Source organism: Struthio camelus, chromosome 27 (genome assembly GCF_040807025.1).
Source record: "Struthio camelus isolate bStrCam1 chromosome 27, bStrCam1.hap1, whole genome shotgun sequence".
NCBI classification, from domain to species: domain Eukaryota; kingdom Metazoa; phylum Chordata; class Aves; order Struthioniformes; family Struthionidae; genus Struthio; species Struthio camelus.
In genome coordinates, this window is record NC_090968.1 from 2906256 (window position 1) to 2927156 (window position 20901).

General features: G+C 41.4%; 1 protein-coding gene and 1 long non-coding RNA gene across 2 annotated transcripts; one reads left to right on the plus strand and one right to left on the minus strand.

Moving 5' to 3' along the window:
* Positions 1 to 1462: 1462 nt before the first annotated feature.
* NFU1 (NFU1 iron-sulfur cluster scaffold) lies at positions 1463 to 18554 on the minus strand. Its single transcript, XM_068920677.1, has 8 exons — positions 18417 to 18554; positions 15409 to 15515; positions 11765 to 11900; positions 9867 to 9933; positions 8876 to 8990; positions 6977 to 7040; positions 4396 to 4570; positions 1463 to 3259 (listed from the first exon to the last, which is right to left on the minus strand). Exons 1-8 carry the CDS (start codon positions 18461 to 18463, stop codon positions 3212 to 3214), a joined length of 759 nt encoding a protein of 252 aa, XP_068776778.1. The 5' UTR covers positions 18464 to 18554; the 3' UTR covers positions 1463 to 3211.
* On the plus strand, positions 17838 to 20122 carry LOC138062452 (uncharacterized). The gene is made up of 3 exons (XR_011136467.1): positions 17838 to 18014; positions 18199 to 18302; positions 19297 to 20122. It is a non-coding gene; the product is annotated as an uncharacterized lncRNA (long non-coding RNA).
* Positions 20123 to 20901: the final 779 nt, after the last annotated feature.

Consider the following 20901-nt stretch of genomic DNA (forward strand, 5'->3'; position numbering starts at 1 on the left):
GGGTCATGGTTAGGAAAAAAACCCACATCCTTCCTCCCCTTGCCTCAACTTACTTCACTTGAAAAAGAAGTCTTGGCTACAAATTCCTAATTTTAGAGACTGCAAACTACCACCTCCCAGAAAAAAGTATGTTTTGTGATCCCCAACAGAACACATTTTGAGTATTAAAATCATGTGATCTGAGCTCTTTCCCCCTGCTGCTATGCTGAAAGTACCTGCGCTCCATAAATCCCGTCAGCAAACGCTGCTGATGTCGATTGCTTCTATCGTACAATACAGCATTATCAGATGACTGCCTCATAGACAAACAAGCTAATTTCTCCTAGAAGCATGGAATGAGTCACATCCTGACAAAAAAAAAAAAAAGCACATCTCCACCTGTAAACAGTTTCAAGATGACAAGAATTTAGATTGCTGAAATCAGCTGTTCCTATAAAAGAGAGCACTAGAATAGCTTAGGAAATATAAACGGATAGAGTGTGTTTTCTGTATTTGAAACTGGTGCAAATGAAAAGGGTCAAATGGCAGACAATCATTTTGCACTTAACTGTGGCACAGGAAAAAAAAGTACTTTGGTTACAACAGAATCATTTTTTGCAATCATTATTTTAAATGTAATGCTTAACTGCGGACACTGAACACCTAATAAACTATTACGTTAAACTTTGAGCACTCATTACTACTGTTTGCCTCCAAGTCCAATAATGTGCAAAGTTTTGGGGTGTTGGGGAGGGGAGGAACAGCACCTTCTAATTAACAGGTTTTATTTCCAAGAACTAAGCTTTTCCATACAGAGCTTGGAAGGTTCAAATAGCAGCTCCTAAAGAGTTGGTCTAATGATTTTACAACTTTGGGCTGTCATAATATCTGAGTTTATGGTTATTGTTAATGTTGTGAACAACAGATTTTCTTTTTTTTTTAGACCGTAAACTTGATGGGTCAGCACCTGTTGGTCCCTCCCATGTCACTGAGAAATGGTGCCCAACCATTGTAGCATTACTGAATACAAGGGCAGCCACATGGAAGTTGTTTTTATTGACTCGGTGTATGAAGCGGCAGTTAACTCCTCTCTTGGCTTTAGTTAATCCAGAATTAGAGAGTTCCCCCACTGCTATATACTGTACCGACACAGACAAGAGCTGCTCTAAAGAGTTAACTTTGTAACGGGACCAAATAGATACAAGATGGCATGTGTTACCTGCTTCTCTCTCCAAGACAGAGCTTGAGGAACTTGGTCCAGCTCACGGAGGAAATACGTGTTAGACATGGAATCTTTTCAACCTCAAAAATCACAAGACACAATCTTCAGCCTCAGTGCACGCAGGCTGAATTTGGTCCTATTTGTACAAATCTAAACCACATTAAAAACAAGATTGGAAGTACAAGCACAACCGTAGAACTAGATCCTTACTGTACCTGAAAGAAATTAGTACTGCTTAATTAAAGAGTAAAGACCCCATCATAAGAGAAACACTTTATTCAACACACAAAACAGCTATTTTGCTGTTTAAGTATTGGCATATATAGTGCACTGAATTGACAAATTAATTAGGTTTTGAGAAACCGGAAATACTACCAGCCAATCTGTGGTTTGCTGATGAACAAGAATGTGGCGACAGTATTTGCACAGGCTGTCTTTTGAATAGCATCAGTCTACCTCAAGGGTATTTTTGTCACTGAAATACCTGTAAGATCAGGCACTGTGCATTTTGTAAGAGGGTGAGGAAAACATGGTAATTTCAAACTCAAAATCCTAGCTGGGTAATTTGAATGACATTAGTTTATTATTTTTACAGGAAAGCTGAATAACCGTTTTGCTAACATATTCATTCTCAAATTCCTAACAAGTAATATGAGGTTTATGGTTACCACATGCTGATCTGCATACTACAGAAACGATTCTCTGCTGACTTAACTGATCCAGTTTAGAGACTCAGTGGAATTACAACGGCAAGGAGGGAAAGAAGGGAACATACAGGAGGCTGTCAAATCCTTGCAACAGGGAATACTACTATAACCATAAGCCAGATAATGACTGCAAACACAGCTCAACTGTTGCAGCACAAAGAAGAAATAGTATCCCTGTTAGCCAAGCCATCTGCTAAAGCTAGGCACCAGGAAGAAATTAAGTCCTACAAGCACAAGAAATAAACAGAAGTGCTTAAAAGGCCCAACTTACGTATTTCAATTTCAGAACAATAAAAATTTCCCTTCCTACAGTCGCTAGAACTGGAGCGTGTTCTACTCTGCCACGTCTTCCCTCAGCCAGGGCAGCCAAGTTACCCATAAGCTGCGCTCTTTGGCACTGTGGAAGGAACAAACAGGATATAGCATAGGTAAACACATTAATTTTCTTTGCTATAATACAGATGTAATTTGTGCCCTTAAGCGCCGCACGTTCATCTTGATGTTGGAATATTATGTTGAGAAATCCTCTTTTGCAAGCTTAAACAGACCACTAATGGGGGATAAACAATTTTACCTCTAAATAAGCTAATTAGTCTCTCTAGTTGCTAAAGCTGATAAGGATCATCTTCTAACGTATATTAAAAAAAAGACAGAACCTTTATAACAACTCACATTTTTGGTTTCTGTTGCTATTGTTTGCACAGTGGTAGGGATCAAGCAGGGGGGAGGTAACTTTCACAAATACTGCCAATATTACATCCTCTAAAATAAACAGTTGAAGTTACATGTTATTTTCCACGCAAAACTGACAGCAATCAAAAGCTTTAACAAAAGACTTCACAAAATTAACGTTCCTGCATCTCCTATTTATAGAGCAAGGACAGTCATTCCTGCAAGCCCCATAAAGATGTTGGGGGGGGGGGGGAGGGCAGGGCAGGGGAATTTTAATACTTCTCTTGCATAAAAAACAGTCAAGAAAAGTTACTTCTGTTCCCCTCCTGTTTTATTCTTGAATGTGTTGTATGAAAGAACAACGGAGACACACATCAGCATTTTTAAATGCCTGCCATTTGTTTCTTGAGATACAATGCAAAGTAGATACAAACAGCGCAAAAGGATTCTTTTCTGAGTACAGGGCATTTAATATATTAGTGGACACACTGCTTAAACTGAGGAGACATTTTCACAGGCAAAAGTGCAAAAATTTTTCCAAAGGGAAAGGCAAATTTGGTTGTTTCTCAGCACATAGCTAATTCACATACAGAAAGAGGTAAATACTTATTTGGCCGTAAATGATGCTAGCTCAAGTAGATTTTGCTTCTTTCTCCGCGTCATCGTCGTCGTCAACAACCTGAAATCAAAACCCAGAAGCAGCTTAAGCAAGCAGTTTAAACTCTAGGCCTCCTATTACATATAGGATTTATTACATCAAACCTAACGTTATGAGGTGCTTAATCCTTGCGGGACTCGAGGAGAGAAGTAGTTATCCTACGTCACTGAGTAACAACGGACACAAGAAAACAGTAAAGAACTTAAAACCAAAAATGCCATGAGGAGCTGTGGGTGACACAACAGGAGGCTGGTCAAGTCATTACAAAAGCCACTAGAACAATCACTACAGTGTATCTTATTTTTATTGAGAGAACAAACAAAATCTGCATATTAGGGGACAAAAGCTTGCTCTTTATCATCACAGAAAGTCCACAAAGCTAGCTGCTACTGGCAAACACAGAACAGCTTCTTGGGAAGAAATCCCAGATCGAAATAGAAATAGTAATGTTTTTGAGACTAGAAATAAACAGTGCTTTTGAAACTACGTAATAGAAAAAAAAGGGGGGGGGGGAGGGATACCAATTTTCCTGAGGTATGCCACTGGAGTATTTTTTTTTTAAATCAACTTTAGACTTACAGCAATCGACCGGGGGAGTGGGCAACCACATTGCTGTAAACAGCAGAGAGGGAAGGAGGGCAAGGCAGGGCAAAGTGATCCTGTTTTCTTCAGTTTCATCTAAACAGGTTTTAACAGCTAGATCAGTCTAGGAAAATGCACACTGTCCTCAGTTTAAAATCCAGACACTCCACCCTATTTAATTTCACTACTTTGTTCTCTTTACACTCTATTTATAATCCCAGAACTGTACTGGGTATCAATTTCCAAGGAGAATTTTGAAGGAAATAGGGGCATCTTCAAAGTGTTCACGGCTTCATGGAAATTAGCATTTTTCCAGTAAATCAAAAAGTCAGGGAACATATTACTTAATAAACTGTGCAGTACTAGAAAATTTTCTGAGTTGAGCACCACAGTACTCTACAACTGCTTTTAAGCATCATATGCTTAAAAAGATACTGCATCTTCTGGCTTGGAAAAATTGCATCTATTCCTCCAGTACTTTTGCTTAAACCAACAACCTGTGTCCAATGGAAAGGGACAAGGACCTTTTTTCAATTTAAAGGAAAACTGCTTTCTCCTATCTCACATCAGCCCACCTGTTCCACGCCTTCCACTTCTGGGATGTAGAACTGCAGCATGTTCTGTATTCCGTTCTTCAGCGTTATGATGGAACTGGGACAGCTGGTGCACGAACCCTGCAACTTCAGCTGCACTATCCCATCTTCAAAGCCTTTGTAAATAACATCACCACCATCTTCTTGCACTGTCGGCCTGACAGACGACAATATACAATGTAACCTAAGTATGGCTGAAATATGTTTCATTCTAGGAATCTTTAAAAGAGCTCTATTTAATATACCCAAAGAACTAGCAAGCTCTAGTAACTAAAGCCCTCTTTCTCTTCTATCAACTGGTTCAGATTTCCAACAAGTCATATTTTGGCAGCCCCTCTCACATTCGCGGCTACTGTCTTTCTATAGCACATTAAGCAAGAAACTGGAGAACACTATAGGACAGGAAATGTTACTTTCAAAAGGTCCATCCTCTACACTGTAACTTACTGCCCACTGAATGCAGTAACCCATGAAAGAATATGTAAATTCTAGGGACAAGGCTGAGCACCTTGGAGCAGGGGTTGGATTCCACCTGCAGAGAAATACTGAGTTGCCCTCCCCAGTCTTCATGTGATGATGCTTGCCTCAGTTATGCACCAAAATCCAGATGTCTACCGTCATGCAATAGGTGCACGTCCTACCGCACGATGCAGATGCGTCTGCTACATGACTAGGGACGGTGATGAAGAGTCCCCGAGTGCTTCCATAAACAAACATGTAGTCACTCTTGTTTACACAAGGGAGAAAAAAGCTCCAAATATTTAAAAGCCTAATCCTATTAACTGATGAAGAAACCAGCATCAGGTAAGATCCGATCCCAATACTACTAGCATTTCTGCAGCCTGGACTCCTTTTGCGATCAACAAACACCCAGCATTTTAATTGCATCCCCATAGCAACGTTTTTCCAGACCAAGCTAAAACCATCAAGTTACTCTAACAGAAGCTCTTTATACTAATTTCCAAAATAACTCTTTTGAGAACTACACTCTCAACAGAATAATCCACAAATCCAATATGTTTATTAACAATTCACTGTAGCAAATCACCTCCATTCCAGAAAGCCAACAGATGTAATACATGACTAAAAATTCAATTTTTATTTAAAAATAAGATTTTTAACATGCTACACTACCTTTCAGATCTCCATTCCTCCCACCCTGCACCTTCTGACTTCTTTGCCCATATTTTTGATGGACTAAACAATAAACGTTCTGTATGCACCACCAGTTTATATATAGCTTCTGTAAAACGTCCTGCTGTATAATGAAGTAAAATACACTGCTGCTAGTATTCCCATCAATAGCTTCTTGGTCCAGTAGAGGAAAAAAAAAAATGGGGAAGGGGGAAGAAGGGGGAGGGAACCAATAACGTTAACAGAAATTCTGTGGGTTTTAAGAAAGGCCACAGGAAAATCTAAGACTAACTTATAAGGATTTTAACTGACCACATACCCAGCAAGAGTAGAGTAGGGCTTACTGAATGCTACTTTCTATCATGATTTTTTATAATAATATGCTTGGGTAAAACGTTTCAATGCTTAGTGCATACATCAATACGCTTGGGGAAAACGTTTCAACTTATTTCTGTCTTTCTTCCTCTTTCCTTTGAGGCAAACAAATTAGTGCCATGTGTCAGCTCTGAGATAACTACAATAGTATTTTAAAATAGAACTTTTAAAATGAAGTCTTTTTTAAAGGGACAGAATATAAAAAAAAGCCCAAATTCATCGCATCTTCTGGAAAAATGAAAATGAATTCCATGATTTTGATCCATGTACAAGTTTCTGGTTATGGTAATTTGTGAGCTGGGGAAGAAGGTGCCATCAGATATAAGACAACTCGAAAAATACATCAGGCATTTTTCATTGCATCCAGAATGTCATGTTTCTTATTGCTTTCAGTTCACTTTGGGAGACAATTAATGAACATAAAAACATACTTCAGATGAACACCATGATCCACTAGCCACTCTCGAGACTTCATTAGTAACTACAAGATTCTAAATTCAAGCTGTGTTAAAATACAGATGAAATTGCACGAGACTATAAGGACAAAAATCCACTGAAGCTCAGCCAGCCAGGGAAAGCTGCTAATGTTTCTTCCTTCAGAGTATGACCAATCCAGAGCATAACCTACTTTGCCTGAAACACTTAGAAGGACAAGTATAATGAAGACAGAGATGAATAAAGTAGAGAAAAACCAAAGAGGTTACCGTAAAACCAAAGATCATTTCTGCTGTTTTCATTATCTAGCAATAACCAGGTTAAATCCAATGGGCCTGTTTAAATTAACTATGGATGGTAAGATACTGCAGTATTCTAAAATCACTCAGCAATATGGACTCTGCTCAGCACATAGTTTGTTTAAACAGGAAAACTAGATAGAAAATTTTCAATTCGAGGAAACCGCATTCACAAGTCTGGCCAGTTGTGCATTTCATATTTCCAGGCTAGATACTCAACTGTGAAATCACAAACATCTAGGAAAAAAAAAAACCCTGTTTTCCAAATCATTCCAAAACACAAGCCTAACTCACTTCATCTAGCAATGTTCCTGGTTTACCTTATTCTCGTATCCAGCAGTTCTTTAATCATTAATACAACTTCATCATCTTCTTCTGAGGGAGCTTTGGGGGGAGGGGGAAAAAAAAGGGGGGGGCAAATCAGAGGGAGTTTCACTATGGTTACTAACACTGTACATCCAAAATGGCAGTATAAAGTAGTATAAACATTGCTGAAATGACTGAAACCAAAAGGCAAAAGTTCTAATTCAGAGTAAACATCTTCATCTGAATTACCCATATTTACATCACAGAGTTTCACCGACATAAAAAAACGTTAATTCACAGTTCTCCTCAAATAACAGACAAAGGCCTTAACAGACAACGGTAGCGCACCCTTTTCTGACAGGGAAAGCAGCACAGTAAAAATAAAAGCAACAACTAACATTCAATAAGGATGCCTGGGTTAAGGAAGGGTCCTCAGGAAGGAATGTTTTAGCAACCCAGATGTCCTTGGACTTACCCACATACCTTTAGAATTTGGTTTGGTTAGATGTGGGGAAAATGGTGAAACGTCAAGGGCTCCACAGCACAACCCTTCAGAAAAATACTAATGTGCACTGGGTAAAAAGTGACAGATTCCAGTTTACTAGTCTGTCACAATCCACATCAGTTTCTTGAATAGCCAATTGACTCACTAGCTCATCAGTGAGTGATTTTTTCCTCTGGGAGGAAGAAATTATGAACGAGGCTGTTTTTAGCACTGCAGTATATAATTTCAAGTTCAGTGTTTGTCTTGCAGAATTATTTTTAAAGACTTCTTTTTCCCCTCAAATAAAGTAAAATCTACATGAATATTAAAAGGAAATCCACACATGATAGAGCAGAGAGGAATTAAATAATCACCATCTTCCCTAAAACACTGGGGAAAGAAAAATTGTACAAGTAGGTAAGCTACAAATGAAACAATGCAGGGCAAAAAACTCCAATAGAGTTAAACTGTAAGCTAGTCTCAGTACTTTCTATTACAGTTTGGAAAAGAAACACAGACCCACGTTTTATTAAGAACCTGGGAGAAAAAGGCAATTAGTAGTATCATAAAGAAGTGAAATACTTCTTTAAAAAATTTTGCAACTGAAGATCATAGCTTTCCCAGGACTCTTGAGAAAAAACAAAAACAGGCTTTTACCTTTACATATGCCCCAAAGTCTTTTAGGGATCTCACGTTTTTAAAAATGTCTTTTCAGTGCTACCAAAATAAACATATGGCCTTCAATAATTCTACGTTACTTTTCACCATCACTGCAGATAGGCTGTCTAGAAAGTCCTGTGGCCATCTTAAGCTATTTCTTTACTCCTCTATTTGCATATCTTAATACACACAGACGACTTCTTCACATTTCTCCTTCATGTAAGGCCATAAACCCATCATTAACACATTCGCCTGGACACTCCTTTTTGATTTAAGAAGGGAAATTGAAACCTTTGTAGCAGCCCATTTGAAAGCAAAAACAAATGCAGGGATTTGAAGCAAGGCTCAATAGCTTTGTGAAAGGAAACTCAATACTGTCAAAAATATTTCACAAATACAGAATAAAAGTACAACCGGACAGCATGGTCCACACTGCCAAAAACCATAATTTAGCATAGCTCCTGTGAAGATACAGACCTGATACTATGTTAGATAAGAATCAGGCTTTATATTCATGCTTAAGCAATTATTTTGGGCAGTTTATCATTTCTTCCACTAGAACATATGCATTCTGCAATTTCTTTCCTGAGTTAATTTTAGCATCTTTCACTTTAAATTCTCTGCAAATTCTTTCCTGTGTTAATTTTAGCAGCTTTCACTTCAAATTCTCTTGCATGTTTTTCTGAGATACATATGCAGGATCTTCTGGGTATGGTAAGAATGAAAACCAGAGGAAGATACCGGCCTCTTCCTGAAGAGTTCAGGTTACCTGTATCTGTCCTAGGGGCCTCTTCAGTAACTACAGGTAAACCAGAGGCAAAGAAATCCATTATAGTTGCATAAATATCTGGTTTCAGCAAGTTCCAATCAAGGTCTTCACTCTCCTGTGAAAGTCAGAAGAAAAATGAATAAAAACAGAGCATCTGCCTCTCAATAATTATAAATTACATAGGGATCCTTCTTGCTTTAAAAACATCATAATGGGCAGTCAGGTTTGATGCATGGATTTTATTGTATAGTTTCGTCAAGTCTGCCTTTGTCAAAAATGTTTAGTAAGACTCAATTTAAAACAGCCAACAGAAAGGTTTTCTTGTTCGCAAGCCAAACACTATAAAAAATATCTAAAAGAAACCTCAGCCGCTAACAATTGACAGTGAAAAATTCCTAAATACGTTACTTGACACATATCTTTGCCAGACTGTTTCAGAGACTCAACTCTGAGTTTGGTTCCATTTGATTCCGAGACAAACTATCATTCCCTGAATTGCCCTGTGCTCTCCCTACAATAAAAAAAGGTAACTGCACGATCACTATGCAAAGCCTTACTTCTGGTGATGTGAACACCACACCTTAGATAAATACAACACTGCCTACAATATGCTTGATCCCAAACATTAAATTATTTAATCTGGAAGAGATCTCTGGAAGCCATCTCGTCCAACTCCCTGTTCAAAGCAAAGCCTACTTCCAAGTTGACCAGGTTGCTGAAGGCCTCATCCAGGCAAGTGTTGACCATTTGCAAGAGCAGAGAATCTACAGCTTCTCTGGGTGACCTGTTCCAGCACTTATCAACACATTGTAATTTTTTTCCCCCTCTCTGTATTACTGGAATTTCCTTTAATACCACTTGTGACCATTGCCTCTGGCACTTGCACTATGCATCTCCAAGAAGAGTCTGTATCCATCTTCTCTATAAGCATCTCTTAGGTAGCTGAATCACAGTTCATATTTTAGCACATTTGATTCTCTGTTCTGCTTACCTTCGTGACTGTGATGAAGTCTGGCCCAAAGAAAACACTTTTAACTCCTTCAATTCGGAATAACTGTCTAAAACAAAACAAAACAAAAAACAACTCATACACACTTCAGCCAAACTCCTAAGATTTATTTAATCCGTCCCAGAAAAAAGTTCTAGAAGATATTTCTGGACAAAGATAAGCACTTCTAAAAACAGAACCATTAGGAGAAACGGGCAGTTAGTTTACCTGCAGGTTAGCGTCTTCTCAGTTTCACTAAGAGCCAGGAGATCCTGCTATGAAGCCACACAGGAAGTAAAACTGAACATATCTGACAGGACTTTTCCCAAAGACCAGATCAGAAATATTATCGCAAAGGTATGCGAGATGAAAAAAAGCCAAAAGAGATTTCAAAATAGCCTTTTGAAAGAATTTCCACACATGAAACAGTTCCAAGACTACTGTGTGTTTTAAGTCAATTGCATTTTAAAGTTAGTTAAACAAGGAAATTATACAAATGCACTAAACTGTCCAAGACCAATGGAACGCTTTTCTTTGGAAAACGCATCTTCTATCTTAATGTAAATGAGTATTCCAATTACAAAAACTGTAGTCTGAAGTGTAACAATACATATTAGTCACATAATTGTCTTCCATTAACATGCACAACACATACAAAGCGTTCTTGCTGTGGTACACATTTTAGCATGCACATCATCTTTGATGAAAAAGTCTACTTGCAGATATCCGACAACATAAAACCACTTTCCGACAGCTGCCTGCATTCTGCAAGCTAACGTACTTTGGCATAATCAGATCCTACTGTTTCAGCAGTCTGACAACACATTTTGATGTCCCGGAAAACACGCTGCATTTGTTACCTTGAAGTCACAGGGCTTTGCTCGTAAAGGTGCTGTTTGCTCTCAAACAATACAGCCAAGAGAACTTTGGAAACATTACAGCTGTATGGTTGATAACCTGTACTTCCTGGAGAGTGGCACGTGACATAGCTTCTACTCAGAAGCAGTTCTTTTCAGCGTACACAAAGATGACTTCAACTAGGATCTCTGGAGGTAACTTATGAAAGCATTTCTGGATCTCACTCTCCAGGTAAAGCCTTTCCACCCACGTAAAGAGGATAAGGGAAACTTATTTTCAGAGGCTAACGCAAAAGCAATGACAAAAATGCAAAAATGGGTGCTTCCAAGTATTCCCCGAGAGACTTGTGATGGTGCTCCCAACTCCTTTTACTCCAAGATGATATAAATGGATTATTTACATAGTGATTCTTACTCCAGGTTATGCATTCTGATACTGAGACTTGCAAAACCCCAGACCTGTTATAGATCAAGCCTTAAAAAGCAGGCCCAAACACACCTTTTCTCAATATCTGAAACATAATAAACCTTTTTCAAAGGAAAAATCCATTGGCTCTGAAGTTCAGCTCAACATCAACATTTGCCAACTAAAGCAACCTACTAATTTTAAACGTGTAATATTTGTGACTATTTAGTTCCTTATGTTGCCTACTTCCTAACACTTAAGAGCTGTATGATTTTCAAGTAACTGCTCAAAGTAGGAGTCATCCGACAGGAAAAGTTTTATAAAATCAGGGCAAGAGGTCTCACCAACGATGCAGCATATCTTCAAGATTACTGGACCTTATTGCTACTTAATCCAGCTGCAGGGACTAGATCACGAGGCACTCTGCTACACTATTGACACAGGTAGTACAGAAACACACAGAGATTATTTTCGTAACAACAATCTTTCCAGCTTCAATTTTATGCATGAGTAAAGCAACACGAAAAACTGAAATCCAGCCCATCTGTTCCTGAATGCTCAGCTACGTTTAAAACGTCAGCTGTAGACACACATCCCATGCAGGTCCCCCAAACAAATTACGACAAGTTTAATAGTACCTTGCTAAAGGTGAGCAAAATGCTGCAGCTGGTGAGGAAAACTCCATAGTCCTTGACTCCAGCACTTCCTTCCCTGGAATAAACTTTAAACTATTTGGATTTGGTGTGTCTTGAGTTTGAATAAACATGCATCTTACTGGAAATTAAAAAAAAAAAAAAGATAGTTAGTGTTATCCAACAGAAGCAGCTTAAGTGAAGAAAGTCAAAGATCCTGCTTGCTTAGCGAGTCAAGACTATTAATGATCATTGCGCTGTGAAAAACAAATAGCAGTCTGCGCAATGATACTTCCAAAACATGGTTCAATAGGTTCTATGAAAGCAACTAGACTAACGTGAAGACTGATAAACACAGTCACTTTATCTTATAAGGAACAGGCAGACAAACAGAACCCTGTCTTTGTTTCTCTTATGAACTTTTACCAAATAAAAGGCTCCTACTGCAACAGTCAGTGTCAATTTGCACGACGACAGTACCATCTTCGCTGTCTCTCAAAGGCCGAGATTTGCAACCTTCATTTCTCTGTTGTCTTCAGGTTTTTTTATTTCATGATCCTCAAATGCTATGAGGTCTCTCTTTCAGCATTATCACTTACTGTTCATAGCATTAAAGGATACATACAGCCAGTTTTACTCTCTCTTGAAGATATTCATAATTTATAGATTTTTTTTACTCTTCCAGAATTATCAAAAACATACATAATAACAGTTACAGCCAACCACACCCTGTTTGTAGTACTTTCATGGGGTAAGACAGTACTGTAAACTGAGAACTGACCAGCTTTTCTAAGTTTATACTGTTTTCTATAGCTACTCCAACCATTTTATTTGAATCCACAGCTCCATCAGTATCATTTGTCCTCTAGAAACTGAACCTAACCAACAATTTGAAGTAAAACTACTGTTAAGTCACTGGTACGGAAGCTTAAAAGATCATTTTGATTGTGTTTTATTATTCACTGAAGTTACTGGTGGGGTGAGGGTCTTTTTTTTAGAAGAGCGTTAAAGGAAAAGAAGTTGGTCTTGAATGAAAATGCAAACTGTACATTTAATGGCGTACTTTTAACGGTGTATTTTCACGTGGACATGTCCACACAGGACATGTGATATCCCACTGAAGATAAACATCAGTTAGAGGCAGTCCCCCTTCTCCTATTTTCCTTTCTAGTCACTTCTTTCCCTGCATACCTAAGCATGCCACAAAATAGGTCATGATATTTGTTCTTCTCAAAGTAGTACAGTACATTCAGCAAACAAAAAAAGGCATTTTAAAAACAAAAATCCCCAGGAACTAATATTTATAAAGAAATCATACCTGAGAAACAAGCTCACATTGACTTCAGAAACATATGATATAGAGAGATTTAAAACAACAAAAAGAGCTGACATTTTCATTTCCTAAACTGCCATTTTGATGATGACTCTCTAGTAGCAGATGACAAATCAGGCTATTTATAAATTGCCAAATTGTTACTGCAGGTGTCTGTCATGGTAGCAAATCCATTTAACTTGAACGCACGCTAAGTACGCGCGTACTGCTTGCTTAAGGAAAAGAAGACAGCATAGAAACGCTTAACATGAAAAGTATAGTCCTGATTTAACAGGCAACTAGTAAGCTTTATCCACAGGGATGGAAGAACACATCTTCCAGATCGACGCAGCATAGACAATCACATCCAGTATAACAATGTAATTTATAAACAACCTACAAGAGTGGATTTGGATGGTGTAAACCGAGTATGCTCTGCTAATTTTTTGAAAGTAATGGGCAGCTGACAACTATCCAACATCAGTCATCTAGCATCTCTAAGACTCTAAAACACAAATGGATGTATCATCTCTCAGAAAAGTGTCCGTTGTGGGTAGCTACTGTATTTCAATGCAAAAGACAGCGTCTTCTGCATTTACAAATCCATCTTCCTAAGACCAGCTTTTTAATAATCAAACTGGAGTTCTTTGTACAACTGTGAATATCCCAGTCAGAATTTATTATTCAGTAGGTGTGGTACGTGGCTGTATACACACGTATCATCTACCTTGTTTCTTTCAATTCTTTAAGGAACAGAACATTGTATGTACTTGGCTATTATTCTATCCTATAACCTACTCAAGGTAAGAAAAAGATATCAAATAGAGGCAGACTTTAGAAGGACATTTGCAAAAGCAGGTAAAATACTTGGACGACTAAAACTTTCAGTCTATCTGTTTAACCACATGACTAAAACTGGAATGAAAAACCATGATGCTGGACAAGATAGGACTGGACTCCTCTGAAATCAAAATCAAAAAGAAACTGCTGCCTGAGCAGATTCATTTAAAGAAGATTTCCATTTCTGCCTAATTCTATGCAACAGCACCTCCAGATTATTTTTTTAACTCTTTCTTTTGCTACAGCACTGTAGAGCAGTTGCAAAAGCAGAATGATTTTCTGCAGCACAAGTTTCATAGTTTTTTTTTTTTTTTTGGGGGGGGGGGAGGGGTGCTGAGTATACCGCCTTCTGAAAAAACTGTACAAGCAAATACAATAAACCAAATCTCAAGCTTTGCTTTTTCAGGTTATCATCAAGTTACTGTTGCAGATACTGTTTCACAGTGTGCTACTAAAAGGACACCCTTGGCTATTTTACATCCTTTTTCCACTGAACAGAGACAGTGTTCTAAGTGAGAAACTGAACTTCTCTGACTGCCTCATACGCATTTTTCATTTTCTATGGGAGATATGTCTTTGACCTGAAGTAAAAATCAGGCCAGGTCAAGCCTGCGCCACAGCTACGAACAAAGTAAACCATATACAGATCACTGAAAAGACCACATAGGCTAACAAGCTGGGAGGGCAGGGGTTATCTTACTAGTAAGATGGATTTGAATCACAATGCATAGACAAAAAGTACATCTTAACAAAAATTCTACGTGTTTCCTTAATGTTAAGCCCAAATTTTACCATTACAATACTTTTCATATTAGTTTAGATTGCAAACACTAAATGGTTTCTGTTTAATTTTAAGTTACCTTATTAAAACTGTAGACAAAGAGAAAGGAATTTGGACAAAACGGAAAAAGCTAGATTTACTTCAAGCATGAATCTCCCCAGCACTAGAATACGTGACACAACTTAGAATTAAAACAAGAAGTTCTACTCTGCTAAATGATCGGATACATACACAGGAGCATACTCAGGAGGAGAAAAATTTTAAAAAGAAAACATCACAGCTCTAAAAATGAAAGCTCTGTCTTCATCCTTACAAGATCATACCCTGGACGGTCAGCAACTTAATCTCGCTGAGCTCAGCAGCTGAAGCAGGACAGAGGGTAACAGGAGGTCTTTCATAAAGGATGCATTTATGCCAAGATAGAATTTAAATTAAAAAGTGCAGCAAAGCCCAAATAGTATGTTCTGCACCAGCAAAGCTCCTTATAAGACTTGGCATCTGAAGGACGTAGAAAAAACATGGATAACGAAATACAAAGTGAGCAATTCAGGTCTTCTCTCCAAGCTCCAAACGTGCTTGTAACTCATTCAAAAACATCCAGAAAATTTTAATCAAACTCAGATTTCAGAAAGAGTATACTTCCATTATTACCACAAAATAAAAAATCCCACCATGCATTCATCTGCTTATTTTCACTTATTTTTGACTTGTATTTACCTGTGTCATGCAATACCGCAACCGGGCAAAATGGTTTCTTTTGTACAAGTTGGTGGAGAGACCGTTTAGTTGTCAAATTATGGTCTTTCAACATCGCATGACAGAACCTAGGGAGAAATTATAGCTTTAATAACAATTTCCAAATTAGGAGTTTGTACTTCAGTGCCCCAAAGAAACAGAACTTCACATGCTCCTAGCATTCCCAGAACTCAGTTGGACACTCACCTACCTTCATCCCATCAGGGAACGTAGCAAATTGTAAAGGCTGGATTACAATATGCCCCCTTACTTTTTCCCCTGGGCTCCACCTTTGCAGCAGAATTAGAACAGATGCTCAGCACTTTCTCAGATTTCCTAACAAATTAGACTTAACTGTCCCACTCTTAATCACCTAAAAGTTACTCTAGGCTCCTTCACACTTACTAAAGGGATGCAAATCACCTTACATACCTATAACAGAAGAGAATAAACATCCCAGAGGCACCCCTTTGTCTTCCCTTTGATTGTAGCAAGAACCTAGAAATCTAGCTTGGACTAGACGCCTCATTTTTAGAAGATTACAGACAGGTGAGATGAATCCAACTCCAAGCACCTGAGGCTAAACAAAGGCCAGAATTTACTCCTATACTCCAACAGTTTAGCTGGTGAAATATAAGACTCTTCTGTATGTGACTTTCGGAAGATATAAGACAGGCTAATCAGGTAATACAACGGCTGCTGCCCTTACACAAACAATTCGTGTAAGAGAAAAAGCTGACGGGACAATGTTTGGACAAGTGACAAAAACTCTATCAACTATACTTACTAAACTGTACCTCACCACTGTCCACCCCTCTACCTGTATTTCTTCCCTTTGGAAAATAAATAAATCCGATATATTCCAGTGTAAGTATTTGTTCTGGGCGTGGGAGAACAAGACCCCTAGAATGAAAACAGGCAAATTTCATACTGGTCCATAGCGATCGTATAAACTGCACCAGCAGCCAAAACAGGGGTAATATCCTCTACTGAGATAAAGCCCACAGTGGGGAAAGCAGAAGGAAAAAGCAAACTATCAGAGAAAACAAGCAAGGCAGAGCGATGAATAACGGGCCTAGCTTTCAGAAGTTTAACTAGGTGCTTGCACATCTGATTTCTGTAACTATACGCACAGCCAACATACAGACACTTATTTTTATGTGTAAATTCCTTATTTATAACTAGACAGAGACATGAAAAACTGAACAAAGAGACAGTCCAAACACCAGAGGCAACATCACCGTACACAGAAGCAAAATGAATACTACCATCTTGGATTTTATTTTTTTTAACAGACAAGTAAACAACATATTATGGGTTTAAGGTATGCTTGTGTGGGGTTCTTTCCCACAAGCCTGGAGGAGCCTCCCTATTTCAGGGTAAACTGGAAGTTAGCATACGTAAACAAAGAACCTCTTCATGTAAAAGATAGCTCAGACTGGTTATTACCTGGTTTTCTCCTCCTCTTCAGTGTACAGTGGGGAGAAAGTAGGTAAACCAAGTAAAACAGATCTGCAAGGGCTATTACTAAGGGCACAAAAGAGATTCTGACCCTCTTGGGGGGGGGGGGTCATAAATCAGAAAAGAACCACCACACCTGGGCTCCAATTCCTCGAGCTCAGGAAAAAAGCGTAATCTCATGAAACCCCCCTCCCAGTTAGCATTGAGGGAGGCATGAACACAGAAAAGATCTAAATCATGCCATTTAGCTACTTTCATGGTCTCGATAACAGATAGAGAGCCAACAAGGGCATGTATAAGGATGGTCCCCCAAGAGAAAAATTCTCCTTCCTTTCAGCTTTAGGGAGGAAAGCGGACTAAACTTTCCAGCTCTGCAAAGAAAAGCCCACAGTCCTCAATCCTACTGTATAACGAGGAAGCTGAAAGAAAAGGGATCTTTACTATTCATGTTACAACTATCTGTATGCAGAAAAAGGAGGACAGACCCACCCCCTCCAATTTTCTTCTCCCTTAGAAAATGAAAGAAATGGGCCAAAGTTTACCAGAATCAGAGCATCCATATGTGCATATATGCTTTTCTCTAAATTTTGGTGTCTGCCTGTAAAATACAAGCGTTTGACTACATACATGTACAAGAATAACTGTTCACCACCTGACACCGGTCTTTACATAGCGAAAAGGAGAGGAAGAGAAGAATTAACCCATCCTTTCTAGACCCTTAGTTAACAGACTGGAACTGTACCTTTGATGTGTGGTCCTTACTACTCATGTGTGTGCATGGGGGGGGGGGGTGGTTTACCCCTCATTGCATGATCATTTTAAGTCTAGGGGGTGCATTTCCCTTCATTGCTCAGGTCCTCAGCACACGTGAGGGAATAACCCCCCACTGCATGGTCCTTAGCAAGTGTGCGTGCGTGGAAATACCTCTTACTGCACGGTCCTAAAGCGGAAGGGGAGGGGGGGTTACCCCTCACTGCATGGGCCTAAGCACATGGGGGAGGGGGGTGAATTTCCCCTCGCTACATGGCCCGAAGCACACGTGGGGAACATTACTCCTCTCTACGCGACCCCGAGCACACGTGGGGGGGAACTACCCCTCACTGCGTGTTCCTGAGCACAGGCGGGAGGTAATTACGCCTCACTCCCCACAGCCGGGTGCGCACAGGGGGGTGAACGGCCCCCCTCGGGGCAGCGCTCGCAGCACCTGTGCGTCCTTGGGGGGGGTGAGGGGGGGAACCAGAGGGGATTAACGCCTCGCTGCCCGACTCTAGCAGAGCGGGGAAGAAATAATCCTTCACTGTGCATCCGCAGCGAGGAAGAAATAATTTCGCCCTTCGTCACCCTGCTGCAGCGGAGAAGGAAAGGGGAAGGACGGAGAGAGCCTGACGCGGCCCGGGCGGTCGCGGCGCCGTGAGGTAGCGCGCGGGGGAAGGGGCGAGGAGGGGCCCCCTCGGGGGAGAGCCGGGATCGCTCCTTCCCGCCCGCGGGCCGGGGCAGCGAGGAGCCGGCGGAGCCCCGCAGTCACCTACCGGCCGCCCAGCCCCGCAGCCGCGCCGAGCCACCGCGCAGCCGCCATCTTAGATCTCCTCAGAGCCGCCGGGCGCGGCGCTTCGCGCGCGAGGCACCGCCGCGGCCCCTGGCGGCCGAGGGCGGGAACGGCGCGCGCCGCGGCCGCCGGCGGGAACGGCGCGCGCAACGGGGGGGGGGTACTAGCTACAAAGGAGCTGGCTGCAAAGAGGGGGTGCAAATGAGAGGTGGAAAGGGGGGTGTTGGCTGCAAAGGGTAGGGGTGCAAATGAGAGGTGGAAAGGGGGGTGTTGGCTGCAAAGGGTAGGGGTGCAAAAGGGCTGGCTGCAAAGGGGGGAGTGCAAATGAGAGGTAGAAGGGGGGTGTTGGCTGCAAAGGAGGGTGCAAAGGGTAGGGGTGCAAAAGGGCTGGCTGCAAAGAGGGGGTTGCAGAGGTTCTAGCTGCAAAGGGGGGAGAGCAAATGAGAGGTGGAAAGGGGGGTGTTGGCTGCAAAGGAGGGTGCAAGGGGTAGGGGTGCAAAAGGGCTGGCTGCAAAGAGGAGGCTGCAGAGGTTCTAGCTGCAAAGGGAGATGCTGGGTGCAATGAGGGGGGTGCAAATGAGAGGTGGAAAGGGGGGTGTTGGCTGCAAAGGAGGGTGCAAGGGGTAGGGGTGCAAAAGGGCTGGCTGCAAAGAGGGGGTTGCAGAGGTTCTAGCTGCAAAGGGAGGTGCTGGGTGCAAAGAGGGGGTGCAAAGGTTGCACTTGCAGAAGGGGGGGGTGCTGGCTGCAGCCCACCCACCCCCCTTCCCAACAGCCAGGGAAACAGGCTCCACCACGGACCCCCAGATGCTGATTGTTGCATTCAAGGGTTTTTTGTTGATGGTTTTTGCATTATTTTGTTTAAGCCAGGATGTACAGCACCTAGAGACAGAAACAATCCCCAAGGCGGAGAGTTAAGTGGCACGGGGCTGGGGAAAAGCTGCAGGACAAAGCTCCTGGATCCTCTTTGCTTTATAGCCCGGAAGCGGCAGGAGCCATAACGGAGAACGATTTTGGGAAACAGGCCTGGGCAGCGGCGATTTCACCCCAGCTATCCGCCGAGGCAGGAGGGAGCGCGGTTACTCACAAAAAGCCTTTTCTTCCCCCAAGCACCTGCTCGCCTCTCCCTGTGCTTCCAGCCGTCTGTCATTACAGCACTCTGCCTAAGCCAATGTGGAGGGGAAAGAAAAAAAAAAATCTATGCTCAACTACTGTGTCAGCAGCCAAATTAATGACCTAATGCAATTTAAGGGGGATGTACTAATCAAGTCAAAGCTGTTTAAGAAAAAAAAAAAAATGGAACCAAGGAGTCCCACTCAGCCTCTCTAGTCTTATTCATGGGCCGCCTAGGATCCCCTCCAGCCGCCCTCTGATTTTAGCAGAAACCGGAAAATACCACCACCGCGGCCCCAGAAGTCGAGTTTTGCAGGGGCAGGGGGTGGTGGGGCGCCTCGGCGGCCAGGGCACGGCCCTCGGGGCACCTGAGCCCGGCAGGTTGTTGCCTAACTCTGCACAGGCTTGAAAGTTATGGAGGAAGCGAGAATTCAGCCCTCCTCCCAGGAACCTACCAGACGCTGGGCTCTGCAGAAGATGTTTTGGGCGGGTCAATGCTTTTATTTAAATTGTGGCATCTTTGGGGTGGAAGCTCTTGATTTTGCAGGTTCCAACCACTGCTTATATTTGAGGCCTAGGAACAACAACAACAACAAAAAAAACAAACAAAAGAGGGGACACTTGCACTTTCAGCAAGATTAAGGGATAATCGCTTGCATGTCTGCGATGGCTTCGTTTCCCTCCCTTTAGTGCTATTATATCCCTGCCAGTTTTGGGCTGAAGGTCATTTCCATACCTTCTTATTCTGTCGCGGTTAATTAAGACAACATCAAGATAAAGCAAAGTCTCTTTCGCAGAGTTTCAGCGCTGCCCTGGTGCAGCCAGGTTTCTCTCCAGCCAACAGGAACATCCCTCGCTAAAAGACTCTGCTTAAAGAAACAAGATGGGTTCGACTTCGCAACCGCCAGGAGTAAGAGGGAGTCGCTACTGAACTCGGCACCTCAGCACCAGAGGGACGAAATCTTGGCATCCAGCAAAAATATTTGGCGTGAGCAGGGGAGAAGGAACACGCAGCAGAGAAGGTGCGTTTTAATCAGATACCGTTTTAATAAAATGTACATAAGTTTACAACTTGAACATTTCTTCATAAAGATTATCAGAAACATAGATGATCACGCCTGGAGAGCAACACTTTACTCCATTAATCTGCAAGTCAGAGGTTATTTCCGATACCGCTAAGAATTGCCCTAACAAAAACGCGGCTCAAATGAAACACCACTGGCCTTACGATATGCAACCTCGAGCCCCACGGAGATTGTTTGTCACAGTTAGCTGAGGACGCGCACGCTCCCAGCTCAGGCTTCCTGCTCGACCCAGAAACGACAGTTCGTTCGAGACGGCCAGAGTTTCCTTCCCTA

What these genes read in the sequence shown, in the direction of transcription:
- NFU1 (XM_068920677.1), bottom strand. Translation starts at nt 18,463, where the DNA reads ATGGCGGCTGCGCGGTGGCTCGGCGCGGCTGCGGGGCTGGGCGGCCG. An exon ending in GCTGCGGGGCTGGGCGGCCG is followed by an intron (nt 15,516 to 18,416) that starts GTAGGTGACTGC and finishes ATTTCTCCCTAG; the next exon opens with GTTCTGTCATGCGATGTTGA. An exon ending in AAGTGGAAGGCGTGGAACAG is followed by an intron (nt 3,260 to 4,395) that starts GTGGGCTGATGT and finishes TTTTGATTTCAG; the next exon opens with GTTGTTGACGACGACGATGA.